The sequence below is a fragment of the Apiospora hydei genome (genome assembly GCF_038363865.1).
Source record: "Apiospora hydei strain CBS 114990 chromosome Unknown utg000010l_segment0_segment0, whole genome shotgun sequence".
In the NCBI taxonomy this organism is placed as follows: domain Eukaryota; kingdom Fungi; phylum Ascomycota; class Sordariomycetes; order Amphisphaeriales; family Apiosporaceae; genus Apiospora; species Apiospora hydei.
In genome coordinates, this window is record NW_027117369.1 from 3,015,998 (window position 1) to 3,027,605 (window position 11,608).

The 11,608-nt window shown below is 56.9% G+C and overlaps 6 protein-coding genes across 6 annotated transcripts; 1 reads left to right on the forward strand and 5 right to left on the reverse strand.

Moving 5' to 3' along the window:
* Positions 1-2,683: 2,683 nt before the first annotated feature.
* Positions 2,684-3,745, forward strand: PG997_015197 (uncharacterized protein; the record flags this gene model as incomplete). Its single annotated transcript, XM_066819511.1, has 1 exon — positions 2,684-3,745. The coding sequence occupies one exon, from the start codon at positions 2,684-2,686 to the stop codon at positions 3,743-3,745; it is 1,062 nt and encodes a 353-aa protein (XP_066661699.1).
* A 196-nt stretch (positions 3,746-3,941) lies between these two features.
* On the reverse strand, positions 3,942-5,638 carry PG997_015198 (efflux pump antibiotic resistance protein; the record flags this gene model as incomplete). The annotated part of the gene is made up of 2 exons (XM_066819512.1): positions 3,942-4,525; positions 4,585-5,638. 2 exons carry the CDS (start codon positions 5,636-5,638, stop codon positions 3,942-3,944), a joined length of 1,638 nt encoding a protein of 545 aa, XP_066661700.1.
* Positions 5,639-6,464: 826 nt separating this feature from the next.
* Positions 6,465-7,916, reverse strand: PG997_015199 (uncharacterized protein; the record flags this gene model as incomplete). Its single annotated transcript, XM_066819513.1, has 1 exon — positions 6,465-7,916. One exon carries the CDS (start codon positions 7,914-7,916, stop codon positions 6,465-6,467), a length of 1,452 nt encoding a protein of 483 aa, XP_066661701.1.
* A 645-nt stretch (positions 7,917-8,561) lies between these two features.
* On the reverse strand, positions 8,562-9,848 carry PG997_015200 (uncharacterized protein; the record flags this gene model as incomplete). The annotated part of the gene is made up of 2 exons (XM_066819514.1): positions 8,562-9,275; positions 9,345-9,848. 2 exons carry the CDS (start codon positions 9,846-9,848, stop codon positions 8,562-8,564), a joined length of 1,218 nt encoding a protein of 405 aa, XP_066661702.1.
* A 693-nt stretch (positions 9,849-10,541) lies between these two features.
* Positions 10,542-10,805, reverse strand: PG997_015201 (uncharacterized protein; the record flags this gene model as incomplete). The annotated part of the gene is made up of 1 exon (XM_066819515.1): positions 10,542-10,805. One exon carries the CDS (start codon positions 10,803-10,805, stop codon positions 10,542-10,544), a length of 264 nt encoding a protein of 87 aa, XP_066661703.1.
* An 8-nt stretch (positions 10,806-10,813) lies between these two features.
* Positions 10,814-11,416, reverse strand: PG997_015202 (uncharacterized protein; the record flags this gene model as incomplete). The annotated part of the gene is made up of 1 exon (XM_066819516.1): positions 10,814-11,416. One exon carries the CDS (start codon positions 11,414-11,416, stop codon positions 10,814-10,816), a length of 603 nt encoding a protein of 200 aa, XP_066661704.1.
* Positions 11,417-11,608: the final 192 nt, after the last annotated feature.

An 11,608-nucleotide genomic window follows, 5' to 3' on the forward strand; every position in this document is an offset into this window, starting at 1 on the left:
CTTGGTATCGCCGCCTAGACCTTGCCAACCCGCTTGGCGCAATTCGCATCCGGCCTGGTTGGCCCTGGGCGAGAAGGCAACGCAAACGCACGCAACGCAACACTCGGGGTCGCGGGCCAACACTGGTTTTGCTCCTGCGTACGGCGTACTTAGGTAACCTACTATTGTCCATCGTATCTACTATTGTGCATCGTATGTCTGCTCCTAGCTGCCAAGCATCTCACAGTTGGCTGTTTGCTCACGTACGTAAACTGGTCATTTCCGCCCCATCCCAGCGAGTCATCACCGTCGCAATCATTTCTTTGTTTGTCGGAAACGCTTGGCGCTCGCATTCCTACATACAGCACGACTCCGCCGGCCAGCAGTGAATAAGTACCTCCCGTAAAGGCCCGCCGAGAAAAGAAACAAGAGAAACAAGAGAAACAAGAGAAACTGGATGTCGCATGTCGAACTCTATTCTTGACGGTATTGACTCTGATGATGCCAACACTGCGACACACGCCCAGGAAGACTTTGGGTTCGTCCCTGGATGCCGCCACACTGCCAAGCCAGCCCCAAGGTTTCTGGCGGTGTGCCCACGGTCCACGGTCCACGGTCCACGGATGCCTACCAATCGTCTCTGTTCAGCTGCCTTTAGTGCCAAATGGAGCTCGCAGTGCCAAGTGCTACGTCTTGATATGCCAACGTCTACATACGTATTCCCGTCCAGCAAACTTGGTAACAAATCAACTGGAAACGTGCTGGCAGTGATCATCGATTGGCATCGTTGCGGGTGACTCTCAGCAGGACGATCAAGAGCAGAGCGGATCTTCGAGGAGTCCTGGGTTCAAGCGTAGCCGGCGCAGTTCGCTGAGCCTCAACTTCGCGCCTTAACCTCGCACTCTACCCCAGAAGTACCCCTGTCTGCCATCCGGTCGCTGAGAAAAAGCAACGCAACAGAAGAAAGGTAGTCCGCCGTATAGGATGCTAACGCCACGCCGAGAATGGATGCATCGAAATTCATAAGGAGCCACGCCAATAAAAAAACACATTAATATTCAAAAGGAAGCCCATGAACTCTTGAAATGTCACCCGATTAGCCTGCCAGGCTGCTGCTTCCCAGTCCAGTCCTCACTGCTCATCCCCGGTCCCCGAACCCGACGGACCTGACGCTTTCCGGCACCCTTCCCTCGTGCCCAAGACCAACATCAGACGGAATGGGCAGTTTTCAAACCAAAACCAAACTGCCGCGGGCTGATTTCAGATTGCCGCCGGTTGAAATACCGCTGTTCCTCTGCAGCACTGGCCTAGACCCAATCAGAAGCCATGGTGCTGGTTCGGGATTCCCAATGTGGAACTGCTCTTGTTACGGTGGACCCTTTCCGCCCACACTGTCATCGTGGTACGTCCATACGATGCCCTTCTGGTCACTCCCCTTACCCAGCCGGCCCAGCCTAGAATCTCAGCTCTCGTCGATGCGACTCTGCCTCGACCCCGTCGATACCCGGGCACAGCCACCGTCTTTCGGGTGTCACTGTCAACCGGGCAACCAGCTGATGTAAGCCAGTAGACGTTGGTGAGACAGAAGCCCTCTCAGCGCAAGCTGTAACAGAACACTGCCGCAGCGCAGCGTTGTATGGTTCGGCTCTAGATGCAACGCTTTATATTGAATGAAATCACAACATCTCTCTCAGCATCAATCAAGTCGTGCCGGCTGCCATACGCCTGGTCGCTACAGACGACCTCATTGGGATGCTACGGCGGGGGCGTGTCAAACCACCTCGTAACCACACATGCACAGGCTTTTGAAGCTGTACATGTTGAGTCCACACCCAACTCAGTCGGCATGATCGTAGGGGCTGGCCAAAGGAACAATTGAGCGTGTCCGATATAGACTGCCACAACTCCTATTTCTGTCACATACGACCATATCCTGCTGAATACTAGGGATCCCGTCCGCTCTCCCATATATAAGCAGCAGAGAGCCGAATTAGTACTAGGGTCGGTGACGACCTGGGAATCCTCGGTGTTGTATGTTTTTGGTGTTTTCCTTTTTGCCCGGACTGGCCGTGATCCATTGCCCTAGAGAGGGTGATGAACTGTCTGGGATGGTGGGACTCTTTACGCGGTAGCTCATTGCGCAAGGGAGACGTCGGTAATCCAGAACTGGGAGTCAAGTCAGTCGGCGGTCTTTCTTCATTCGCATCATGTATTGGATGCCTGTGATTCAACGCATCTGATATGAGCGGGCAATACCATCTCCTCCCACTGTCACGTAGCGCTTCGGTAAGCGGACAGCCCTGAATGCGGGGCCCTACAGCTCTTTAGAAGGCCGTCTGCTAGGGAGTCAAGTCCCAAACCACCTGCCCCTGGGTGTCAATGTCAATGGGATATTGGCACCCATCACTGGCTCGATCGCGTCATCTCTCCAAGCTGACAATTGTATGCTGTTTGACTAAGCTCTCCCTCCAGCACTGGTCGGACTTAAGGCGCACGCCATGCTTACGTCGCACATCTGCCAACATAGGCCATTTGCCGTTGGAGACAATCTTGAAGATGCCATTAATAAAGCTGCATTCGGTAAGCAACATCTGGGAGTATATAAGGAGCCACATGGCATCCGATGACCCTGAGGCGTATCAGGCAGATCTATCAACTCATAACCAAGAAACCCTGTGAATACATCAACTAGACTACCGCAAGCATGACACAAACCCAAAAGGCCATCGTCGTACAGAAAGTGGGCAAGCCCGTCGTGCTCGTCCACAACCAACCGATCCCCGCGCCGGGCCCCCAGCAGGTGCAGCTCAAAGTCACCGTCGCCGGGCTCAATCCCCACGACCAAAAGGGCCGCGACGCCGGCCTCTTCACCCAGCAACGGCTCCCGGCCGTGCTGGGCAACGACGTCGTGGGCGTCGTGACGCAGCTCGCCCCGGGTGTCCACCAAGGAATTTCTTTAGGCGACCGCATCGTGACGCAGGGTTTCGTCAGCCGCGACGGCGGGGGGTCCTGCCAATCGGCGCTCCAAGAGCACGCCGTCGCGGATCTGTCCGCGCTCGCCAAGATCCCCGACTCGGTATCGGACGACGAGGCGGCGACATTTCCGACCAACATCATCGCGCCCCTCGTCGGGCTCTTCGACAGGCTGCAGATCCCGGCGCCTTGGGTTGACGATGCGCGACCCAGAGCCTTCGACTACGCCGGCGCCGCCGTCCTGATCATCGGCGGCGGTACCAACAACGGCCGGTTCGCAGTCCAGCTGGCCAAGCTCGCCGGCATTGGCAAGATCGTCGCGGTCGGCGGGAACGAGGCCGAGCTCACGGGGTTCGGGGCCACGCACGTGCTCGACCGACACGGAGGCCACGACGCCGTCCTCGCGCGCATCCAGGCCGTCGTAAGCGATGATCTCCTCTATACGCTGGACACCATCAACCCGCCTGCCGAACAGCACCTGGGCGTCAACGCCCTGTCGGACTCCCGGAAGGGCCTGCTCGCGAGGCTGATCCCGACTGGGCCCGTTGATGCTTCCAAGGTGACGGGGGTGAAGAAGGGCGGGTACGAGGCCCTCAACGTGTTCGGGAGCTCGCAGCTCAACTCGGAGCTCTGCGCGCCGTTCTGGGCGCGTCTGTCGGACTACCTCTCGGCTGGGGATATCAAGCCGCTGGGGTATGTGGCCAAAGAGGGCTTGGATCCCGTGGCTGTAAACGAGCTATTGGATGCTTACCGGGATGGGGCTCGGGTAGTCAAGACGCATTTTCATGTCTAGTGTATGGATCTATCCATTGCAGGGTTTGAGGTCAGCGTTCCAACGTTGAGGGGGTTATTAAGTAAGCTGTATATAGTCCATGGTGGATCTTGCTGCGACGTGCGACTTCTCTACAGGAAAACACAGTGAGTTCTCAAAAGCATCATATACGAGGATAATTCGCTTCCAAGAACTGTTTCTGTCCTGATCCCTGTCACTACTGAACATGTTCCTTCTCTTCCGCCTTGGGAATCCGCACCATCGTCGCCGTAATGAGCGCCCCTATCAGCGCGGTCCCGAGCCCGAACCACCAAATCGCCCGTATGCCGGCCAGCCCGATCTCGCCCGACGGCAGCGTCTCGACCCGGGCCCCGACCGCCCCGCACACGCTCGTCATCACCGCCATGGCGAGGCTCTGCACCGTCACCAGCAGGCTCCCCGCCGCTCCCTGGTAGCTCCGCGGCACGCTGCTCGTGACGAAGATGGCCGCGGCCGCGAAGCTCAGGTCGGGCCCGAACGTCGCGAGCGCCACGCCCGGCATCGAGAGCGCCCAGTAGTTGTACTTGTAACTACTAGCAAGACGATAAGTCTGGGGAAGGAAGAAGACCAGGCCGAGACCGAAGGCGACCATGCTGGCGGTGAGGATCACGTGCGTGGGCACGACGTGCAGGGTCTTGGAGACAAGGAAGGCCGCGAGGACGCCGATGAGGCCGTTGGGGAGGAGGTAGAGGGCCGCGGTCAGGGGCGTGGCGACTTGGTAGCGCTGCCAGAACTGTATGGCGTAGAACTGCCATGCGCCGCCTGTTGCACATTGTCAACAAAACACAACACCTTATACATCTCCAGGGTGGAAAACTCACTATACGCCCCGAGACCCAAGAAGTACGAGACGAGGAGGGGACCGAACCCCGGCGTACGCCAGAGGTTGTTGGGGACGAGCGGGCGCGCGACAAGCCGCTCGACAAAGTAGAAGGCCCCCAGCATGAGAGAACCGAGGACGATGGAGGAGTACGTGTACGGGTTCCAGTTGGCGGAGGAGCCCTGCGTGAGACCAAACACGACCAGGCTACACCCTACAGACGCCAGGGCGGCGCCGACGTAGTCGAACTGGCGCAGCGAAGGCGCCTCACTGTCGCGACCGTCTCTCGCCGGCCGCAAAAAAGGAATCGTGAGCTGCGCCGCGACTGCGCAGACCGCCAGGAAGACGGCCGTGCTGCCAAAGATCCATGGCAGATGCGCGCTCAAAGCCCCGGCCTGCAGACAACCCAGCCAGTACCCCAACGGCGAACCGGCCGCCATCAGACTAAAGACCCTCGTCTTGCGGCGGCCGGGGCTGTAGACGCGCCCGAGGATGCTCATCGACGCCGACACGAGCACGCCGACCGCGAGCCCCTGCATCGCCCGCGCGACGAAGAAGAGGACCTGAAGCCGCGGGCGGATGGCCGCCGCCGCCACCGCCGTCCACAGCAGCTCCCAGAGGAAAGCGCCCACCACCAGCGGCTTGGGCGGCGCGAGGTCCGCCAGAGAGCCGGAGACGATGACCGACAGACCCGACGCCAGCATGAAGGAGCCGACGAGCCAGGGCGTCTGCGACGGGGCGATCCCGAGCGCGGCACCGAAAACGGACTGCGTCACAGTGACGTGGCCGATGAGCAGGGCGAAGACGAGCTGGCCGCTGGCGCAGGTCAGGACGAAGACGATCTCGGCGAGCAGGCTCGGGAGCTCCGGGGGCACGCCTTGCTGCTGGGATATGGGAGGACTACCGCGTTCATGGTCTGGGCGGCTCGTGACGGTATTGGTTTGGTCATGGGTTTGAATCGTGAGTAGCTCAGAAGGCGCATTGCTAAGGTTGCCGGCAGGGTAAATGTTCAACGAATCACACCCCACAGAAGCCTCGTGAATGGCAGAGGTCATATTCTCATCTGTTTAGCGAAACCCACCCAGTCGGTTAGTATGGATGGATTGTGAGTGAAGTAGGGTTTGGTATCAGATCAAACAGTCGCCGTCGGAACCCCGCCCCCAGGGGCTCGTCCCAGGCAGCAGCAGCAATAAGCGAAGCTGAAGCTACATGTTCATTCGCTGGGGAAGGATATATTTACATAGAGCTTGCATCCAGGCTTTACCCCGCATTGTCGACTCAAGACTGTGTCACGCAAGTGTACGGCTAGAGTGGCTTGCCAAATAGGTGTACGTGTTACCTGTCTAGGATTACACGTCTATTCATCCCAAGCGAGGCCGTCAATACAAATCTTGAGTCCTACTCGATGTGTCTGTTACAAGGGCTTAAAGGGCTTGGATCTGATTCAGCTAATATTTAACTATAGTACTTCTAGGGTCTCTGGTTTTTTTTTAAAGTAAGGTCGAGTGTAAAGTTTATATATATATCGTAGGGGACCTTAAGGTCCTTCTTTCCTTTATTTTCTACCCTTAGGCGCCGTAGCCCTCCCGGAATGTAGGCCCCTGTTGGGCCGGTGCTGCACGCCAGTTGGTTTTGCAGAGTGACTGTTGGATCTGCGTGTGACAGTGTCGGAACTCCCTATCGTACAATATGCCTTCACGTCGACAGTACTTCCGTGTGCTACTGTTTTCCAACCAACCTAGAGGTTATCCTGTCTCTGGCGCAACTCCCCCAGCCAGCGCTGCGCCACCTCATTGCGCTGCTCGGCCGACAGTATAGATACCAAGTCCTGATCTGCGAGGCCCATCGCGAAGCATTCCGCATTGTCCACCAATCGCTGGATCAGCGCACCCCTTTTTCCCCGTCGGTCTCTTCCATCAACGCCACCTGCATATCGTCGTACCGGGACCGCCAGATCGCGTCGGCCGCGTCGCCAGCAGCCGGACCGGCCCACCGGCGGCGGTTCCATCTGTTGCGAGGCCCCTTCACCGGGTAGAACTCCCAGCCGCCCTTGTCCACCCAATCCGACAGCGCCTTGACTCGGTACTTGATGTCCACCTTCGCAACACAATCCTGAACGACCGCGGGGAGCCGGTCGTCGATCATGTCGAAAAGTACGTAGGCGAGCTTTTGCGCTCGAACCTGGTCAAAATGCGATTCGCCCACTCTTGCGGGGTGCGTGGCCGTCCACTCGCCGTTGATTTCGGCAGCAGCGGCAAGATCAAACGTCTCGGGCAGCGCCAGCAGGTCGGGATAGCGCAGCATCGCCCAATGAGCGCAGCGATCGAGGCGCGAGAACGTCTTCTCCTCCTCGTGCGCCTGTCGGACGGTTCGCCAATAGACGCGGAGGAAGGCGGCGGTGCGAGCCAGCTGCGCCCGCGTGGAAGAGGGATCGGCGACGGCGGCGGCGATAGTCGTGTCCCAGCGCAACGAGACTACTCCCACCCATTCCTTCGACTTTTTAATCTGGTGGTCCAGGCGGAGTTGCAGTTGAAATAGCGGCGTTTTCGTGCCATCTTGGTTAGGGAAGACGCCCAGTTGGACGGCGGTCGAATGCAGCGTGTTGCCAATCTCCTCCCAGGTTTCACCCAGTATTAGGCCCCAAATCCGCTGCGGCAGCTCCTCCTCCAGGGCCCAGAGTGTCTCGTTGTCCTTATCCGGCATGAGCTGCTGCACAGCCTCGATGATGGCCGTTCTGTCGGACGAGTTCTCCCACTGGGGGTGACATCGCCTGGCCTCCCGTAACGCGCATACACCGGGAGCGACCACTGACCCTGCTAAAACCACGTCAGTGATAAGAAACGTTAGACACATGGCCATATTCCTACTCACAGCTTTGACAACCAAGCCATGAGGGGCAAGAATGTGATGGTTTCTGCCATCGAGCGCCTTCAGCACTTCGTCGTCCAGCGGCTTCTTCGGGGCCCAGTTCTTCTCGCGCACCCAGAACTCGACGTACTGCTGGCTGCAGGGTGTCTCGCCGTACACGCCGCACCAGAAGCTGATCTTGCCCTCGTCTGCCCATCTGGTGGCGAACCTGCTGGCCTCGGACTCGCCCAGCCAGAGCGTTGCGGCTTTCTGGTGCACCAGCAGCCAGAACTGGCCTCGCGACACGAAGGGGTCCGTCTCGTGTTTCAGCAGGTCCTTGCAGACCTCATCGCAGAGCGAGCGCTTGAAGGCCTCGTTAGGCAATTGAACACCTCGGGCCGTGGCCTGCGTCGAGAGGTCCTCCCATCTCAACAGCTCCTGGCTTGTCTCCAAGGCCGATACTTGAATGACGAGGGTGTACGACATGTCGCAATCGGCGTTTTGGTCTGAATCGAAGGTGGGATCGGAATCGGAATCGGAATCGGAATCGGAATTGGTTGAGTTGCGCAACTTTGCTTGGGGGTTGATTGATCGAATCAGGGATGTGAAGGACTTTTGATTGATGTGCAACGGTTGCCAACGCAAAAATGCAGTTGATGGATTTGCTGGCTGTAGACAAAGCAGATCTCATAATCAGCATCGACAGTGGCTCTCTTGTTCCGCTACCCAAGACTCAGCATTGGCATCTTGGATTGCCAGAGACCACTTTGGCTTGCGGCTGGCTTTTCACCATCACGTTGCCATGACCTTCCATCCACTTGGGTCATAAACCGTATCAACGACAATAGTTTGAGCCCTACCTATCATTTTAAAGGATGATATCGTACGACTGGACACCATGGTTTGCAATGACTGCCCTGTTCCAGACTACTCATGACCATCTTCACGAGATGCCACTATCAATTGCGACTTCATGTCTACAATTTACAACCATGTCACTTAGGTTCACACTCGATTAAATAAGGGCCGTTGATGAAGCGGTGTTTGCTGTCCCATTCATTACGATGGCTATAGACAATAATACGTTGGATCGATCCCATATCCTTATTTTTGTCTTGTGTGTTCTTCGTATTATACAGTCCACTCGTCGTGTCCAGATCTTGATCCTATCCACAGTCCGCCTCGCCCACCTCGTCCACCTCCTACTTCATTATCATCATTTTCCGAGGCTGGCATCCCGGCATTTCTAATAGCTTCATTCTGTTCTCTCCAAGAGCGCTTTCGCGGCGTGCACTCGACAATCTCCTGCAGGGGGAAAGTGGGTGCCTGAACGTAGTACAGCATATACTCGCCCTCGTCCTCGGCGCCCATTCGCCACTCGTCGTCTTCCAGGTAGGCCAGGCCCTCCTCCACGCGCGCCTGGGCTCCGTCGAGGGTCCACATGCGCAACGCGTCACCCTTTCCGTTCTTGCGGCGGAAGTGCACGATGGCGGCCACGACCAAGTCCTGCACACCCTGCACACCTTTGTTGCCTTGCTGCCCGCCTCCCAGGCGCTCGAGGCGGTATGTGGTGAAGCGCAACTTCTTGAGCTCGTCAAAGGTCCTTCGCGCCTCGGGGTTGGGCGTGTACCACATCCGCACGACCTCCATCGTGTTGGTCTCGTACAGCCAATGGTTAGTCTCGTCGCTGGACACCGCAAGTCCAAACTTTCTGTGTAAGATGGCCTGTAGATCCGACGTTCCGTCCCACTTGATGAGGCTGTCTTTTGAGCTATCCTGCAGGAACTCGGCGTCCGGATGTAGCAGCGTCCACTCCGATTTAGGATTCGCGCGGCGGTGGTAGACCTAGGGCGCTTTCAGCAAGAAAGGGATTACCTGCCAGAGGGCCCGTCGCATCAGGCTGGATTCCATGACGACTATGAATCGGAGGTCTTCGACGCGATCGTACCCTAAGCACTTGGCGATCTGTCTGGCGGCGCACCAGCGGAGGATAGACTGCGCCTTCTCCTTGTTCACATCCCGCTGCTCATCCGTTTCGTAGTCTTTCCATATCAACTGCGCCAAAAGGCAGCCCTCTTCGTTCTCGGCCATTCGTCGTTGCTCGGGGTCGGGCGATCGGGTGTCAGGGTACTGCCGCAACCTAATTCCTACGAAGCTCCACAGGAAACGAGCGAGGACGATGCTCAGATCGATGGCGCGCATATCTCCGACCACAGGCTCGTTGCTGCCGTCCCGCTGGAGCATTTCCCGGACCGTGTTTGCATCGTACATTGCCGGATGGGTACGCGCCAGCAGCCATGTTTGCGGCCACTCATCTTCTGCGTAGGTTTGGCGGATGTCCGGGATGTTGTTCAAGGCATCTTCAATTGCCTTCTTCTCATCCGCCTCGCTCCAAGTGATCGTAGTGGGTGCAGCCATTGCTGCTGATGGTGATGGTGGCTTTGAGTGAGGTTGATGATGTTGGTGTGGACGGGGGAAAGGTAGAAGTTCGGAAGCAATTTATGCTCATTCAGAGAAAGGTACTTTCATTAAATGCAGCAGTGCATTGAATACAGTGGTGCATTGAATAAGGCAAAGTTATTTTGGCAAGCACATGTACCTTGTGGCTATCAGAATTTGCACTTATGGCAGGCAGCCACTGAGGTTTGGCTGGAGTTGGTGCCTTATAATCAGGCAAAACCGCGGCGGCACTATGCAAGGCATTCACTTGAGAGGTCATCAGAGGGTGTGCTAACCAGCTCTTCCACTCGTATGTCCCGATAACCACCATAGCTCGCAGGAAGCAGCCCGCCTGTCGTCGGATTCGAGATCGGCAGCGATACAATCAAAATTACGGGCCGGCCGGTTCACTCTTGGGCCGCATGGCTCATTTTGGACATTGTCCAACAGGTGAGCGGACTTCTTCACGGGATACATATATTGCAAGGATACATCGCCAGTCCGCTAAAGCAAGCAAACATCAAGTAAGGCTTCGCATTTACAAGCTACGATCATGTCACTTGAGTGCAAATTAGAGATAAGCATGTAGCTCATAATCCTGTGTATTCATATCCTACAAAGTGCTGTCCACCCGTCGTTCCTCCTGCGATATGGGTCGACGCCGCCTGGTGCCTAGTTGGTGTTGCTTGGATTGGGCTGACTACCGCCGCCGCGACCTCCACGAAGAGGCTTCCGAACACCGCCACCACGAGGGCCCAATACCTGGCGAGGGAAGCTCTGCTTGTCTGTGTTCTTGAGTTCGGCCTGGCGCTGCTGACTTCGCTTGTCTTGTTGTTTGGATTCGGGTTTGCCATCGGCCTTGCTGCCCGCTGGCTCATCCTGGGACGGCTGGACCTGTTTCGGCAGGCACTCCTCGTCTTTCTTCACGGGTTGCATTAGCACAATCACCTCAGTTCCCATTCCATCGCGCCAACATTGCTTCGCGATTTTGTTGATATCATCAACCCCAGATTGACGCGTCCGCGCGCGCCCCAACCGTCCTCAGTAGCCGCGAGCTTGCCAATGGCAATAGTGTCCTTCATGTAGATGGGCGTTAAGCGGGCGCAATAATCCGGGAAACTTATAACATCGGGTATGTCGCTCAGGAATGCTGGCATTGCCGGCAGTGGCTGCTGTGGAGGTTTCTGCTCCGCCATCTGGCGTTGTACCGATTCGATCCATCCCATAATGCTCTTCTCAAAATCTGTGTACTCCTTCTCACAATCTTGTTGATACGTCACAATTTGAGATTGGTTCAGCAGAACTTGGCGTCTCTCCTCCAGCAGCAGCTGGGCTCTCTGTTGAGCCTGCCCGATATTCTCCAGAATCAGCGGATCTTTCTGTGGAAGCGGCCCAGCCGTCTCTTGCATCTGCTGGTCCATCTGTTGAAACCGCTGGTCCGCCTGTTGGAGCCGATCTCGACGCTGCTGGAGCCCCTGTCGAGCTTGCTGCAAAATATTTTGGAGGGCCTGTGATACCTCTTGGGGTAGCTCCGGAAGGTCGGCCATCCTGCCTTGTTCGCTTTGTACGGGATCGAATTGACTATGACCTGGTTGCTTCGGATCGGTACGTACGTGTGTTGTCGGAAAATTCGGTTGCTGATGTCGGTGTTGGTGTCGGGATTGGTGGTGGAAGGCAATGAGGTTGGGAGAGCAGGAATTATTCGCCCGCCGAAACCGCTTCAGTCCCAGCTGTTGTGG